The sequence below is a fragment of the Magnolia sinica genome, chromosome 15 (genome assembly GCF_029962835.1).
Source record: "Magnolia sinica isolate HGM2019 chromosome 15, MsV1, whole genome shotgun sequence".
NCBI classification, from domain to species: domain Eukaryota; kingdom Viridiplantae; phylum Streptophyta; class Magnoliopsida; order Magnoliales; family Magnoliaceae; genus Magnolia; species Magnolia sinica.
In genome coordinates this window covers 56,000,270-56,018,363 of record NC_080587.1, presented here as the reverse complement: position 1 = coordinate 56,018,363, position 18,094 = coordinate 56,000,270, and the positions used below count along the sequence as shown (strand labels likewise).

The window sequence follows — 18,094 nt, the reverse complement described above, 5'->3', positions numbered from 1 at the left end:
CCGTCTCCCCGCGCACTGACGGGTTGCGTAGCCAGACTGCTCAAGTGACGCACCAAGTTCTGTGGGGCCCACCAAGATGTATGTGTTGTATCTACACCGTCCATACACTTACATATATCATTTTAAGGCATGAGACAAAGAATGAGTTAGATCCACTGTTTTCTGGGCTTTAGAAGATTTTAATGGTGGACGTCACTCTCTCCACTGTGTTCTATGGTGGGGTCCATTTGAGCCTTGGATTTGACTCATTCTTTTGGTCCTGCCCTAAATTGATATCTTCAAATGAATGAACGGTGCGGATACAACAAATATATCATGGCGGGTCCCACAGAACTTGGTCACGTCACTTTTGCAAGGAAGCGGATTGCGTACTGAGTAACTCAGTACCCTTAGCGTACTGAGTAAACTGTGTGGGGTCCACTGTTATTTATTTATTTTATCCACTCCGTTAATCCATGTTAACAGATAATTTTAGGACTATATTCCAAAAATGAAGCAAATTAAAATCTCAAGGGGCCACACTACAGGAAACAGTTTGATTGAACCTCTACCATTGAAAATGTTTTTGGAGGCCAAAGAAGTTTTGGATCAAGCTGATGTTTGTATTTTCTCTTCATCCATGTCTTTGTGATCTTATGAACAGGTTGGATGACAAATAAAAATTAATTAGGACCCTAGGAAGGTTTCAACGGTGGAAATCATTATTCCACACTGTTTCCTATGTAATGGTCCACTTGAGCTTTGGATTTACTTCAATTTTGGTATCAACCCCTAAAATTATCAGTAAAAATGGATGGACGGTGTGGATAAATCACATACATTAACAGTGGGCCCAACTGAGTTTACTCAGTACGATAAAAGCGTACTGAGTAACTCAGTACGCAATCCAGATTGCTTGTGCAGCTATATGGATAGTTCACATCTGATGGGCAACACATAGGCATGATCCAGATCGTGTATACAGCCACACAATAGATGGTCTAGATGTAATGGGCAGCGTACACTCAGTCTAATTAGTGTTCAAATGATGACCACTAATTGGATGGCCCCTAATTATTAACTTATTGTTGGCATCAAATCTCATTATTCCATGTGGTGTGGCCCATCTGAGTGGTGGATCTATCTGATTTTGACTCTATCCAATCTCAATGGATAGATAAAATATTATTTTATAGGTAAAATATGTCGGGAGGAAGAGGAGGGAGACAACCTGATATAGGGTGGACGTACGGTCGGCCCATTCCCGATAATCGATTCGGGAGTATTTGTGATTTATGTGGCCATGTATCGAGGAGTGGTGGGGTAACCCGCCTAAAGGAGCATTTAGCAGGAGGGTATCGCAATGTTGTGGATTGCCCTAAGTGCCCAAAGGATGTGCGAGAACAGATGAAAACCATATTGAAAAAAAATGTGAAGTCAAAAGATGAACGACATGCGCGGGAGAGGGAGATTAGGGAGGAGTTGGGGCGGCCACCATATGCAGGTGAGGATGATGTAGTGGATCTCGATAATGATGATGATCCCGAATACAGACGCGCAATTCAAGAGTCCATACGGGATCAGTGGGAGAGGGATCAGAATAGGAGGTGGGACACAAGTAGGCCTAGATTTGAGGGGTCTATCCATGAGCGTGGTGGGGGGAGTGGAGCAGGGGAGAGTGTTAGGGGTGGATCGGGGGAGGGTAGTAGGCGGGGAGGAATATGGGGCATGGGCAGGAGTAGTAGCATGCGGGTGCCGGATCTACCTTCAGATCCGAGGATGTACAAAGAGGCAGGAGGGACACAAAAGAAAATAAAGGAGATGCTTAGTGGAGGGGATGTGAGGAAAAAAGTTGGAAAATTTATAGCAAAATTTTTTTTATACGATCAAATCCCCGCAAATGCCGCTGCAAGCCCGCACTTCAAAAATATGATAAGTGAAGTGCAGCGTGGGGGTGAGGGTGTGCAGCCGCCCACACCCGCACAGATCATGGGGAAATACTTGGATGATGAACATGCAGAAATGAAGACATACGTTGATTCGTATCGGCAGTCATGGGAGATGTACGGCTGTACCGTCATGTGTGACGGTTGGACCAGACTGACGAAAATGTCGATTATAAATTTTATGGTCTATTCTAAGGGACGAGCGGTGTTCCTAAAGAGTATAGATGCGAGTAGTAAGATCAAGGATTCTAACTACATTTACAAACTAATGCACAACGTCATGCAAGATGTTGGGAGGAGAAATATTGTGCAGTTTGTTACGGATAATGGGAGTGCATTTGTTAAGGCGGGGAAGGATATTCAGAGCAAGTATCATATGTATTGGACCCCCTGCGCAGCCCATTGCATCGATCTCATGCTGGAGGGGATCGGGGATAGGCCGTCGGTGAAGACTGTAATTACTGATGCACGACTCATCACAAACTTTGTATACAACCACAGCTGGTTATTAGCCGCAATGCGCGAGAGGTGTGGTGGGGATATAGTGCGCCCCGGAGCGACGCGGTTCGCCACAAATTATATCGCCTTAAGTAGCCTTCTCAAACACAAACAGGGGTTACGAGAGCTTTTCGCCTCTCATGATTACGTAGAATGGAAAAAGAGGTTGACGAAAGTAACCTATAGAATTGAGGAGCTGGTGCTAGGAAATTCATTTTGGGATAAAGTGCGTGGTGTTGTGGGTATTATAGAGCCTATTTATGTGGTGTTGAGGATGGTGGACAATGAGACAAATCCGTCGATGGGGTTGTTGTATCCGTCTATACAGCTGATGAAAGAGGCCATCATGGTTAAAGCTCCTAATGCATATAAGTGGGTGCATGCAATAATAGACGATCGTTGGGAAATGACGCTTTCTCATCCACTACATCAGGCTGGTAAGTACCTGTATGAATTTTTTTTCCCATATGCAATAATAAATGAGGGTTGTACTGATGTGTATATGTTGGTTTTCAGCGTATTTCCTAAATCCCAAATACCACTATAGCCGAAACTTCTTCGAAGATAATTCATTAAAGAGGGCTGTGCATGAGGTGTACGATCACTTATTCCCTGACTGTCCGGGGAAAGGCACCTTTGGTAGTGAGGTAAATATGTTCCGCACTTACATTCTTCTTATCTTCATCTCAATCATTAAATACTTATTCTAGTTGCTATACGCCAGCAACAGATTGTTAAATTCCGAGACGCCGTGGGGATGTTTGGGTGTCACCCTACAGTAAAGTCAAGGAACGCCATGATGCCATGTGAGTCACTATAGTAAACTTAACTTTTATATTATTTTGGAAAATCTAGGATAATGAAAGAATCTTATTATATGCAGGTGAATGGTGGTCTATGTATGGGACTGATTGTGAGGTTTTACAACGACTGGCCGTCTGTGTGCTTGCACAGATGGTGTCCTCGTCACCCTGTGAAAGGAATTGGAGTACATTCTCCCTCATACATACAAATAAACATAATAGAATAGGGTATGAGAGACTTTAGAAGCTAGTGCATTGTCACTACAATATGAAGTTACGGGAGAGGTTGCTCCGCTCGGAAGGAAGAAGAAAAGCACAAGAAGACCCACTGGACCTAATGACGGTCGGACAGCATGCATATGCTGAGGATGCGGAGGATGACCTAGTTTACCAGTGGGTTAGGTCGGATGACTTAGATACCTCGGATGGGCGACCCGGGTGTGCCAAATCGGTTACGTATCGGCTGTATCGGCCGATACGTAACGGTAACGGTGCGAACCGTTACCCGTTTCGGGGCCGTATCGGCCGATACGATTTTTTGTACCCGTATCGGCTTTTTTTTTTTTTTCATTTTTAGCTCATTTTTTGCTGTTTTTTTTTAAACCTCTTGCTTCCAAACTATTTTTCACTCCTTCTACTACTAATTTCGACCAACCTTAGCTAGGTATTTGAAATAAAAACACATTATATCACAGATTTTTTTGAATCAAAGCTCGGTGGGCCATTTTTCAGAAATTCGTCAAAAATAGGTATTTATACTTTTTTTAATATGTTTTGCTGTTTTAATCATGTCATATGATGTGTTAATCATAGTAGAACATGTTAATGTACATTTTACAGATTTGGGGTGCCATTTAATAATTTTTTAATATTTTTTTCTATTTACGCATGAATTTTGGCCCATTTTTTTAAAATTCGAAAAATCAAATTTTAATGGTTGTTTTGCTGTTTTAATCATGCCATTTGATGTGTTAATCATAGTAGAACATGTTAATGTGCATTTTACAGATTTGGGGTGCCATTTTATATTTTTTTAATATTTTTTTCTATTTACGCATTTATTTTGGCCCTTTTTTTGAAAATTCGAAAAATCATTTTTTAATGATTCTTTTGCTGTTTTAATGACATCATATGATGTGTTAATCATAGTAGAACATGTTAATGTGCATTTTACAGATTTGGGGTGCCATTTTATATATTTTAATATTTTTTTCTATTTACGCATTTATTTTGGCCCTTTTTTGAAAATTCGAAAAATCATTTTTAATGATTCTTTTGCTGTTTTAATGACATCATATGATGTGTTAATCATAGTAGAACATGTTAATGTGCATTTTACAGATTTGGGGTGCCATTTTATATATTTTTATATTTTTTCTATTTACGCATTTATTTCGGCCCTTTTTTTGAAAATTCGAAAAATCATTTTTAATGATTCTTTTGCTGTTTTAATGACATCATATGATGTGTTAATCATAGTAGAACATGTTAATGTGCATTTTACAGATTTGGGGTGCCATTTTATATTTTTTCTATTTACGCATTTATTTCGGCCCTTTTTTGAAAATTCGAAAATCATTTTTTAATGATTCTTTTGCTGTTTTAATGATGCCATATGATGTGTTAATCATAGTAGAACATGTTAATGTGCATTTTACATATTTGGGGTGCCATTTTATATATTTTTATATTTTTTTCTATTTACGCATTTATTTCGGCCCTTTTTTTGAAAATTCGAAAAATCATTTTTTAATGATTCTTTTGCTGTTTTAATGATGTCATATGATGTGTTAATCATAGTAGAACATGTTAATGTGCATTTTACATATTTGGGGTGCCATTTTATATTTTTTTAAATATTTTTTTCTATTTACGCATGAATTTTGGCCCTCAAAAATAATTGCAAACACCTAAATGTAAGATATTTTCATATTACATTCATTCTAATATATCTATCATTGATAGTAGATAGTTAGAAAATTAAATATATGAATTTTGTAGTCAAATTCAGGTTATCCGGTTCATAAATTCATCAGACAGTCCGATACAACTTCTCACCAAAGAGTGGACCGTTACACCACCATAAACATGTTCCAATTTATAAATGAATGCATATTTGGAATGCTTAGAATATTCCGGATTTAATCCATATTTTTCATATTTTTTTGACGAAAAAAAAATTTTGCACCGTTACGGGCTGTTACGCCCCCGTATCACCGTTAGACCCAGTTTACCAGTGGGTTAGGTCGGATGACTTAGATACATCAGATGGGCGACCAGAGCCACATATTGCGGCAAAAGCAGAGACACAAGGGATTGATGTTGATAAACATGTGGAGCAGCAGAGGTCTCCTGATGAGGCTTTCGACCCATTAACGGGTGTTCGGAGGGCAGCCCGCGACAGTCACTATCACGCGGGACACGTGGCGGGGAAACATTATCTGACACCGAGACTGAGTCAGAGAGTGATGCGGGAAATCAGTCCGGTGATGATGATGGTAGCGATAAGGGTGACGATGACTCTGATGACAGTAAAGATGATGATGATGGTGGTGGTGGTGGTGGTGACGGGGATGGTGGCGACACGGGTGGGAGTCAGGATAAGAGGCCTCTTAACCCTTTTACCGGGGAGGAGAATTTCAATCATTCCATGCAGGACCCTGACCATGGTTCTCGTCCAGGAGAACCACGACCTCGTCTTGTTTACAATAAAACATACAAGCATCAAAAGCTATTACAGAAAAAGAAGACTCATAAACTTTCAGATTTTGAGGAGCTGCTAGCAAAATGCATGAGGGACACAAGCGTTCGTGGCAAGCGAGGTGGCTCTAGATTTGGATCACGGACGAGGGAGGGGAGCTCGAGTTATAGGCTACAACATGAATTTGGATCACAAACACTGGAGAGTAGCTCGAGTTTTGTGCCACAGTATGGGCATGGATATGGACCTAGTAAATATGCGACGAGTGACTCCAGCAGTTACGGCACATCATTTTTCAACCCTGGTCAGGAGTTCACTTCTGCATATGGGCAAGGATATGAGCAGCAGTATGGATATGGCCAACAATATGGATACCAAGGAGCTTCATATGTGCCCTTCCCAGATCCATATCAGTTACTGACTGTGACGATTAACAGTACCCACAAATGGGCGTATTGATTCAGTTCGGAGAGGATGAATACCGGCGTTATGTCAGAAAGTATCTTAACTAGTACCACTCTACTATGACTTGGGCACAATATTGTCGAATTGTGGAGCAGCAGTACTATGCCCAGCCCCATCGAGATGGAGATGATGATTACGAGCCACCACGCAACTCTATGTGGGTCTAGACCACAACTAGTCCCCATCATTGATATGTATATTTATCAAATTTTACTTCTTCAGTTCTTATTTTGTTTTTCAATTAATTGGTTGTGTTTTTATACATGACTATGATATATTTATAAATATCATGCATTCAATTTAAATATAGTTGCATTAGTTCAGTTAAACACCGCATAACTTAGGACCCTATACAAAGGAAATTTATTATGTGCATCTTTTTTTTTGAGATGTTATGATTTAAAAGTGTGTATTAAGGGCCTTTTTAACAATCCCCAAAGTTTCATTGAAAAATTCAACCATTTTCCCAATGTTTCCCCATGTTTCTCAAAAAGTGCGATAAACTATGCGATACAAACGATATATCCCGTGCGATAACCGATACGTATCTGTATCCCAAGGGTGCGATACATTGTGCGATACCGATATTTCGAACACTGAGTATAAGTACTATAGAACATAACATAAAGCAACAATATTGGATACACCTCAATGGTTAAGGTTGTTGCCTCCCCTGGTTGACATTGAGGGTTTGAATGTCACCCTACTTTGCTTTTATAGAAATCCCTGACTCACAAGGTGAGTGATTCGGTTTGAGTTAGACTGAGTCGTGTCGAGTCAACCAAGTTATTGAGCGACTTGACAATTCTCTTTGAGTACATGATGAGTCAGGCCCATTATCCAGTTCCCACTGATTTGTGTCAAAATCTCGCTGTGTCGAGTTGACTCGAATGAGTTTCGTGTTGAGTCAGCGAGTTTTATAACTATGGTTAACATAAGTGGGGCCACGGATCAGTGATTCATTCTGTTGGTCTGATGGGCCTGACAGTTGGTGGGGTTCACCAATGTGTCTCAGATTGGAGGATCCTATTTGATATACAAATGAATGTAAAAAAATAAAAAGAGCAGCTATGTTTCAGAACAAGGCCAAAGACAGGATTCTTAGGGTCAGTCCGAAAGATTTTCAGGGTGTCTCCCATCAACAGGCCCATCATACCAACATTTCAGTCATGAAAGTGATGGGTCTTACTTATATGAACTGGGCATCTCAAGAGCCTAGAACTCCTCAACAGTGCTCTGGTTTATGTTGTTATTATTATTATTATTATTATTATTTAAAAGATAATAAAATTTATAAAACAAGCACCAAAACCGTCAAATATATAACTAGAACCCCAAAACAACTAAGAGAAACAATTCGCGGGGATATTCAGATTAAAAGCCCATTCTTTTACATAAGACTTAGCCCTCCCTAATAATAAGGTAAATGACCCACTTTATCCTAGAAAGCATCAATTATTTCTTTCTCCCCAAATGGACCAGAAAATGGCCACCAGGGAAGGCTTCCATAGTTTCTTCCCTCTTCTTTGGGACCCACCGTGCCAATGTTTCCTGGCATCACTCAAGGCATGTTGAACACACCTAAGAAGTAACTCCCATATGGACCTAGTAAGTGAGCAATGAATAAACAAGTAGTTTACCGATTCCGCAATACTAAGGCACAAGGAACACATATTGGGAATGTAATTGCCCTCTTTAGAGATTGTCAATAGTGAACACCTTATTACTGCACTTCCACTACATAAAAGCCAAGGGACTCAGCCCCAAAGCCACAATCTTTGAAGTGAGAAATCTGTAGAATGACCGAATAAAAATTTGCCTGACTTCTCTAGATTCCAAACCAATGAGTCTTCCACCCCCAGAGAAGGGCAAACCCCATGAAGCTTCGTGAAAACCCTTAGAAATTTCTCCATCTCATCTTCAGAAAGATTTCTTCTACAAGTGGGAGACCACAACATCTCCTTTCCATGGAGCGAGAATCAATCGGATGGGAGACCGCAACATCACCTTCCCAATAAAGCATTGTTGAATTCCTCTAATCTCCTACTCGCCTTCCCGAATTGGTTTACGCACTTCCTCCCACTTCAACAAATTGAATTATGAAACTTTGACAACCCTTGCCACAAGAAATCACTCCTCAACTTATCTAACTGCTCTACCACTACCTTTAGACATTTGAACAAAGACAAAGTAGATTGACATATTTGAGAAAGTTGCTTTAATCAAGGTTAGCTTACACCTAGAGAAAAGTATCTACTCTTCCACAAAGAAAGCTTAGCTTCCAATCTTTTAATAACTTTGTCCCAAAGGAGCTTTGGTGGTTTACCAAAATAGAGGGGAAGGCCAAGGTAAGTGGTAGGGAAAGATATAACACGATACTTAAAAGCCCTGACCAACTGACTCATATCCTACTTGGAGTTCCAATCCCTAGAATTTTACTTTTCTAGACATTGACACTCAAACCCAAGATGATTCCAAATCATTTGATGATCTTTCTTAAACTATTCACCTTGATTTTCTTTGCTTCATTGAAGATTCTTGTGTCATAGGCGAATTGAAGATGGGATATCTAAAGCTTTTCCTTCCCCACCTCGAGTCCTTGAAAAAGGCCAACATCCTGACCATTGTCTAGCATCTTAATTATAGCTTGTGCAACTACCACAAACAAATAAGGAGATAATGGCTCCTCTCTTCTTAGATCTCTTGAAGCACCAAAGAAACCTTTTGGAAATCTGTTGATCAAAATTGAGAACTTTGGTGACTAAACACAAGAATTAATCCTCCACTAGTCTCCGCATTCCAATCTAATTAACATAGTCTAAAAAAATGCCAATCCACTATCATAAGCTTTTACGATATCCAATTTACACACTACCCCTTTATTTCCACCCCAATGACATGCGTTGATGCATTCATGAGCCACCAACGCATAGTCTACAATCTGTCTTCCTTCGATAAAAGCATTATAAGTCGTAGAAGCGACACTAGAGAGGACCACCCGGAATCTAGTAGCTTGAATCTTAGCAAGGATTTTGTAAGGATTTCCTATCTAGTAGCCTCCTTTAGAATAATGGCTATAAATGAGTTCCTTATTTCTGAAGCTGATCAGCTGCTTGAAAAGAATTCTTCGATGAAAAGCACTACATTGGCTCCCACCACACCCCAAAACTCCTGAAAGAAAGCCACAGGGAAGCTATCAGGCCCTAGCGCTTTATTATGACTGAGCCCAAACACTACTTTAACAATTTCACTTTCTAAAATTGGCTTTTTGAACCCTTCAGCCTCAATAGAGGATAATTGATTAAACTGCAGTTTGTCTAAGCACGGTCTCAACCAACCCCTAAGAAGATAATAAATCCTTGTACAAGTTGACAATGGCTTCATTTGCTTGATGTCATTTGACTCTTGAATCATTCACCTTAACACTTCGGATTTGGTTTTCTCTAGCACGTGCACTAGTGACCCCAAGGAAAAACTTGGTAGGTATTCTTATCCTCATCTTTTAGCCAAATTGCTCTAGACCTTTGCTTCCATTTGATTTCATCCTCCTTTAGCTGCTTGTTTTATTCACACAAGACCGACTCCCAAGCCACCCTATCTTCTCCTGATAATTCATCACCTTCTTCATTTATATCGAACAATTGAATACCCCACAATAGCACACCTGTTTCTTCTACTTGATGATTTTCCTTTTCAATAATCTCATCTTTTGGAAAAGCTTAAAACCCACAAAATCTACCGCTTTGAAAGACTCCCACCATTCTTTAATAAGATCCCAAAAATCATCCATCTCGAACCACATCAATTCAAACTGAAATGGACGTGGCTCCCAATTTTCCTCATCTACCTCAAGTGTAATAGGCCAATGGTCCGACGCCGGTTTAGGGAGACCTCTTCACGATACAGCTGGGAAGTGCTCAATCCAAGAAGGAGACACTAGGAATCTATCTAGCTTTGAGCTTACTGCTCGATCTTGACCATTCAACCATGTGAACTTCATGTTGACTATGGGAAATGTCCACCATTTCGTGCTGATTCACCCAACTGGAAAACTCCCTCATAATTTTGGTAACTTTCGAGCCTCTTGATTTTTCGGAAGAGAATCTACCCAATTTATGAACCCCTCCTACACACCATGGTTCCATGTGGTTACTTCTAAAAGTGTCCAACTACTTCTAAAAGGCATCATGCAAGGAAGAATGGTTTAGACCGTAGACTGCTATTAGAAGCCAAGAAAAATTGGATCCATTCTCTTTCAGTATTGTAAATAGATGGAATTGCCCCCTCCGACATCCTTCACTCTTCCATAGTATGGTGTCCCAAATAACTATAATTCTTCCAGATGAGCCTTGAGCATCTAAAGCCACCCCCTCAACAGAATCCACCCTTGCTTGCGCAGTCTTTTGAAGTTTAGTTTCCTGAAGGGCCATAATTTGAACCTTGAAATGCTTCCTGATTTGCTTGATTTGAAATCTCTTCTAATTGCTCCCTAAACCATGGACATTCCGTATTATCTTCATTGATTAACAAAATTAACCCTTGATCCCCTCCTCCCAACCTTCAATGTGTTTCCTGTGCTTAAAACTGTTGAATCTCCAATGTTGACCAATTTTGCTTTCCCTTTTGACCTTTTTGACTTCATTAATGACCTACTGTATTGAATCTTACTAGCCTTCAGAAGCCCTCTCTCTTTAACAAACTGAAAAGAAAGTAATGTAATCTTCGTTACAATCACTAAACATGACATCGACAAGCCTTCTAAATTGGAACTTGCCCTTAGACCTCCTTAATCTGACACATGCCACTTGCCATGGATACATGATTGGCAAATTTTTTTCTTGTTGATCCATTTCCTGGATTGACCCTACATTGAGAGCGATTTTACTTCACTCCAGCCCTCAAAGAGATGGTAACAACATTGAAACATGAGTCTCTAGATAAACTTTAAATCTGATCGGACTTACAGATAATGAGGGGACTTCATTCCTACACACTGCTAATGGCTTGACCTTTAACAGAACTGAAATTGTCGCACTGACCTCTGAGGAGTCTTCGAATAGCAATTGTCTACTAGATTCGAGTGGCCTTCTTTTTTGTTAAGAAACATTAGTCACTGGTCGCTGTGGCCTCCCACAAAAGGACAATGTTGAATAGAGAGACTACTCACTCTCCCTGAGACCTCTATAGACAGACAACCTCGATAGCTCTGAGAGAGAAGCTCTTTTATTGATGTAATATAGGGAGGAATAGATACACACACGGGAGGAGATTAGTCTCCCACCACACGTGTGAAATCGGGTGAAGCAAATACACATGCGATGGTTGACACACGAGTTTCTCTTGAGATAATCTCTCTGCCATGTGTCATCCATCTAGTAAGCACTAATGTCCATCACAGTCTTGCCGATATTAATTGCAGGACACATGTTTCCACTCTTCTCGTTGCCGCCTTCATCACTGACGTTGCAATTAATGGTTGATAGGGCACTTGAGATGCCCCCGCCCCCAACAGACATTGCCATAAATGCTCGAGTACATGTCTCACCCCCCCTAGAGCCGCTCTCTGTCATTGGAAACTACACTGATTGCCATCGCCGTACCTACTTCCCTCTCTGATGCAAGTGACTAGAGACGGCTACCGTGGTCGATGTCAGCGTCAACCCCTTGTTGATTCTATCAAAGATAACGCCATGTGTCTTACTCTGATACAACCATACTTGGATGATTAAGATAACTAGTCCAAATTCGAGGATGGATCCCGCTTTGCAAGTAAGCAAAAGATTGTTTGGGAAATTTCTCTTCTTTACATCAATGTAGCAATCTACAAAAATTCAATTTCAAAATTCAAATTTTAATTCTAATTCTATTTCTAATTTAAAGTCAAGGCTAATCTACCCTCCTATAATCAAGGCCAACTACTTCTTTGATTGTTGGGCTATTATTTCAAATTCAAAATTCAATTTGAAATAAAAGCATAAAATAGATCTTAAGTGGCTAGGCCCACATTACTAACCCAAATGGTTTGGCCCACTGATTGACCTATGGACCCTAACATTTCGCACCCCTTGAGAAACAACCTTGTCCTCAAGGTTGACATTGAAAAATTGTTGTAAAAGATGATCTTGGTCACTCCATGAAGCATCTTTGCCTTTTCCACTTCAAAAATTGCTTTGGTCTCTTCATCCGGCTCCAACAAAAAATATTTATTGTGCTTTACATCGATGTCTTGGTGAAAACCTTTCATCAAAATTATAATACAAGCCCTTTTCATGCCTAGCTTGCTAATGCAGGGGCATTTTCACACTGGGCGCAAGTGGGGTAGCCTGTGGGATGTGGGGACACACTCGAGGTGGGCGGCCCATGTGAGGTGGGTGGCTCGTGAGAGGCAGGCCCCACCCGTGTAATTCGGGTGGCTCGTGTGAGGCGGTACCCGTGTGATTTGGGGCCCATGAGGGGGGTTTGGCTGAGGTCCTAACCCATGTGATGTGGGGCCTGGGCTATGAGATAAAGGGATTGATTCGCCATGCTCTAATAGTTAAAGCTTTTAGAGCAAGTGGTTAATTGTCCTGTATCAAATTGGTATCAGAGCGGGAGGTCTCGGGTTTGAGACTCCTTATCAGGGGTGATTAATGCAGGGTCATTTTCACATCGGGATCGAGTAGGGCAGCCTGTGGGATGCGGGGACACACTCGGGGTGGGCGGCCCGTGTGAGCGGGTGGCTCATGAGAGGCGGTACCCATGTGATTTGGGGTCCACGAGGGGGGTTTGGCGGAGGTCCTAACCTATGTGATATGGGGCCTGGGCTATGAGATAAAGGGATTGAGTCGCCATGCTCTAACAGTTTGAGCTTTTAGAGCAAGTGGTTAATTGTCCTTCGTCACTTGCATTTCAAACCAATTGAGGGACTTTATGAGAGGCCATTCCCTTGAATTGATGGTTGCGTAAGGTGGAGGGGTTGCGATCAAAGGTTTTGGAATTGCGATTTAACTTTTGTAATGGGTCTTCCTGCATGCGAGCCAAACCCACCATGACCAGCAACATGGTTGGATGGAAAAGCTTAATGTTTGCATGAATCCGTCCTTCAAGCCTGCAAGTATATCCGACCAAAGCTTTCTTAGGCCACCCTTCCATGCGATTTACCAACTTCCCAAACTGCATTTGATATGTACGAACTATCCTTGTATAGCATATCTTTGACAATGCCTCATCAAAGTCTTCATAATCTAATGGTCTAAATGTCACAAACAAGGCCTCGACGAATGTTGCCCATGCCATAATGGGATTGACGCGTTCGTACGATTGGAACCAACGGTTCGCTTCGCCTTCCAAGTGAAAAAAATGCAAGGAGTGTCTTATCGTCTTGGTGTACTATGAAATTTGAAGAATTGTTCCGCACGATGCACCCATTTCGTTGAGTCTGACCCAACAAATTTTGAAAAGTCAATTCGAGCATCTCTCCTTCGAACCGATCCTCCATTGCCGATGTTGTTGCCGCTTAAAACCTTTGGTTTTTCATGGACCTTGCAGTTGTGGCGATTTTGGTTTTGAAAGGCCTCATTCTGGACTAGGAGGGCTTCCATGGATTCTTTGAGTTCTCGCATGGAGGACTTCAGTTCCCTCATATCCTTCTCAATGATCGCCACTCTGTCTTCCATCTTGTGCTTGGGCTTACCCAAATCTAGCTCTGATACCAAATGATACAACCGTACTTGGATGATTAAGATAACTAGTCCAAATTCATTGACAGATTATCCCTTCTTGCAATTAAGCAAAAAGATTGTGTAGAAAATTTCTCTTCTTATCATTAATGGCTGAGAAGTACATAAATACTTGGGGACCTTGCAGTTGTGGCGATTTTGGTTTTGAAGGACCTCATTCTGGACTAGGAGGGCTTCCAAGGATTCTTTGAGTTCTCGCATGGAGGACTTCAGTTCCCTCATATCCTTCTCAATGATCGCCACTCTGTCTTCCATCTTGTGCTTGGGCATACCCAAATCTAGCTTTGATACCAAATGATACAACCGTACTTGGATGATTAAGATAACTAGTCCAAATTCATTGACAGACTGTCCTTTCTTACAATTAAGCAAAAAGATCGTTTAGAAAATTTCTCTTCTTTTCATTAATGGCTGAGAACTACATAAATACCTGTGGCATTCCACGAATTTCAAATTCAAATTCTAATTTAAACTCAAGGCTAGTCCACTCCCACAATTAAGGCCAACCACTCTCTTGATTGTTGGGCTATTATTTCGAATTCAAAATTCAAAAATAAAATAGATCTCAAGTGACTAACCCACTCTGCTGACCTGAATGGTTTGGTCCACTAGTTGACCCATGGATGAGGCTCACTCTACTGACCTGAATGATTTGGTCCACTAGTTGACCCATGGAGCCTAACATACTCTTGTTGCCTTTCTCCCCTGTCACCAAAGCATGAGCCTTGCCGACAAGAGACACATACATCCTAGTCTTGCAGGGGAACCTCCTTCAAACACGTGTCCTTGAAATCCTCCAGAGCTCTGCTGGAGCATCGAAACGGTACTCCACCCATCTCCTTCGGACTCCAGCCTCACCTTCCCTGGCTGTCTGCCATGGGGTGATTGACACCACCCCGCTCGTTTCTTCCTCCAAACACCCCCACCTCTACTCGAACTACCTGCACCTCCAGCCCTAGTATCCCCTACAACCACAGAAATCAGCACCAAGTCTATTGCCGACTTCTTCTTTTTCTCTAATTCCTCTTGTTTCCTTCCATGGAGTGATGGATGTTCTGATCAAAGGGCCTTTTCTGAAAGATGCTATGGTGTCATTTCATCAAAATATTCTCTAGGACCTGGAGTTAACAGTTCATTTTGAGTGATGCTGTCTAGTGAGATCCACCTGAAAACTCCATTGAATAAATATTCATTCATTCTGTGAAAATCTTCTCATCTGAGAAGTTGGGTGGAAGCACACTAAATGACAGAGGCCATATTGAACTGTTGATAGTGGGCCTACAAGATAATGGGATGAAAGAAACTGAGAGATACTTTTCTTCAACGTACCAAATGGACCGTAATTCTTGTGACGAACATACCTGATGCATGTTTCACCATTGTCTTATTTTAGGCGGCAGCTTAACAGTGCAGATCTGGGGCTCATCACCTAAGAAAACCAAGAAAGATGAAGAGATCCCTTCAGAAAAACAAGATAGTTTCTCTGTTGCAACGGTTGTCGTCAGCTCCAGAAAGAATTCTGGGAAGCAGTTCAAGAGCAAGTAAGCCAATTTGGTTTTGGTAGTTGGCGTAATCCATGTAAAGCCTTTTGTTTCTGTTTTATATCTCGTCATTATTAATAAGATCGATATGCATTGCCATGGGAGGCTCTATTCCGTCTTCTTGCCCTTCTCGGGCATGCTCATGCATGTGTATATATATATGATCACACCTTTACATAAATGGAAATCGATAGAGCTTCTTGGAATTTGCTTTTCCCATTTTTGTTTAGACGATTGTTTTAGTAGAGTCCTTTGGGAACATCGGAAACTGTAATCCACAGGCCCCACCCCATTGGAACCATTCATTTAGTGAGTCCTGTTGGTGAGGCCTCAAGCTGTAAGAAAAAAGAAAAAAAGAAGATAAAAAAAAAACATAGAGGTTTCTCCTCCTGATCTGAATAGAGGACTTCTTTCTTGTAAAATTTGAAGGTTTGGCGGTCTTAGTTTTGACTGTACATCTGCCCACCGCAGGCTGGGTTTGATAGGGTAAACTGTTCCGGTCAAGGAGCATGTAATGACAGGACAAATGGTACTAACTCAGTGGGAAACCCTGTAATAGAGCCTCCCATGCATTGCCATGGGAGGTTCTATTATGTCTTCTTGCCCTTCTCAGGCATGCTCATGCATGTGTATATATATGTGATCACACCTTTACATAAATGGAAATCGATAGAGCTTCTTGGAATTTGCTTTTCCCTTTTTGGTTTAGACGATTGTTTTAGTAGAGTCCTTGGGATCATCGGAAACTGTAATCCACGGGCCCCACCCCATTGGAACCATTCATTTAGTGAGTCCTGTTGGTGAGGCCCCAAGCTGTAAGAAAAAAAAAACAAAAAAACAAAGAGGTTTCTCCTGCTGATCTGAATAGAGGACTTCTTTCTTCTAAAATTTGAAGGTTTGGCAGTCTTAGTTTTAGCCGTCCATCTGCCCACTGCAGACTGGGTTTGATAGGGTAAACTGTTCCAGTCAAGGAGCATGTAATGACCGGATGAATGGTACTGACTCAATGGGAAACCTTGGGTTATTCTGGTTTGGTGGCATAGAGATAACTGATGTGCAGTCAGATTGGTCTTTTACTGGGCTGGTGGGTACAATCAGATTGTCTATATTCAACTAAGGTGTTATCCTTTTCTTTCAATTCTTTGGTGGGCCATACTTGTAGTGTGATCATAGATATGAGATTGCCTGGACAATAGGATGCAAATGGTTCATTGGAGGCATTTCTTCATCGTTGCTGAAGTTAAAGCAAGGATCTGATCCAGTTTGTCTGGAGGAATTGGGGATCAAAACTCACACTTCCATGCCATTGTGGCACAGGTGTCACATGGGACTAGATCAAAACTGTTCATTTGATAGATCCAATAGTGAACGGGCCATAGTCCATAGATCACACTGTTTGAACAATCCTAACCATTGAATTGGTGGCATACACATGGATGCTAGAAAAAGAAACTAAACATGCTAGCATTCAATGAGAAAATGTCCATTTATCTAGATGTTTAGGACATGCCACGTAAAGCAATTTTTCTGTTAGCAGCAGGTCTCTCTCTCTCTCTCTCTCTCTCTCTCTCTCTCTCTAAAAAAGCAATTTTGTTACTGATGTGTGGGTCCCATGTGTGATGAATTGCCTATTGGATATTTCGAAACTTTACCTGGTACTGGAGAAACCTGCTTCACATGCATGGATGAATCAACCCAGATAATGCAGTCCAGCATTTCCGACGAACACCCTCACATCATCACAATGGCCTCAGCTAGAAAACTGGGCCTTAGGTTTTTACTAAGAAAATCATTTCTAACTTGTGAAAAAGAAAAAAAAGAAAAAGAAAAAAGAAATAGTACTCAAAAGTCAAAACCATCTATGTTGCACTGTTGTCACTTGGGCTATGTTTTAATGCACTATCAAATTGAATAGTGATTGTTGGCCTTTGAAAGCTGAAATGACCAAACTATAGTTTCCTTTGCATTCATACCGTCAACCTTGAGGTGAAAGAAATTTATTTGAGGGCTAATTACTCATTGTTTCCTTTTGATTAAACTGAATGTCCATTATCCAATGCACTAGCACATCCAAACACACCCTTTCATAAGCATTTTTGGGCTTTCTTTTTTCTGAGATTTGAGTTGGTGGGGGGCGGAAGGTGCTTTTTGAAAGGTATGTTTAAGTCCTAGACACTAATCTACTTCAGCTGTGTTTGGATGCACAAGTTAATTGAATTGTGTAACTTTGAGTTTAGTCAAAAGAGGAAATGATGGAAATTAACAATGTTTTGTAGCATCTGTCATGAGGAAGTGGCCCTCAAATTTCAGCTTTGTCCCTCTCGAATCCCAACTTGAAGGTACAGACCTGTTTGGATTGGTTGAAACCTCTTTTGCATCGTTGAAGAGAAATGTGGATTTTTTTTTCCCCTTCATTGTAGCATTTTTCATTTCCAATCTAATG

At 40.9% G+C, this 18,094-nt stretch overlaps 2 protein-coding genes across 3 annotated transcripts in view; both read left to right on the top strand.

Annotated features, from left to right (window-relative positions):
- The window catches only part of LOC131228217 (uncharacterized), a 33,855-nt gene extending 17,988 nt beyond the window's left edge, over positions 1–15,867 (top strand). For both annotated transcript variants that reach the window (XM_058224105.1, XM_058224106.1), the window contains one exon: positions 15,504–15,867. In XM_058224105.1, coding sequence (XP_058080088.1) covers positions 15,504–15,655 — 152 coding nt within the window. In that variant the 3' untranslated portion in view covers positions 15,656–15,867. The remainder of the gene's footprint in view (positions 1–15,503) is intronic.
- On the top strand, positions 1,053–3,149 carry LOC131228216 (uncharacterized). The gene is made up of 2 exons (XM_058224104.1): positions 1,053–2,860; positions 2,940–3,149. The coding sequence occupies exons 1-2, from the start codon at positions 1,183–1,185 to the stop codon at positions 3,131–3,133; spliced, it is 1,872 nt and encodes a 623-aa protein (XP_058080087.1). The 5' UTR covers positions 1,053–1,182; the 3' UTR covers positions 3,134–3,149.
- Positions 15,868–18,094: the final 2,227 nt, after the last annotated feature.

What these genes read in the sequence shown, in the direction of transcription:
- LOC131228216 (XM_058224104.1), top strand. Translation starts at nt 1,183, where the DNA reads ATGTCGGGAGGAAGAGGAGGGAGACAACCTGATATAGGGTGGACGTAC. An exon ending in TCATCCACTACATCAGGCTG is followed by an intron (nt 2,861 to 2,939) that starts GTAAGTACCTGT and finishes GTTGGTTTTCAG; the next exon opens with CGTATTTCCTAAATCCCAAA.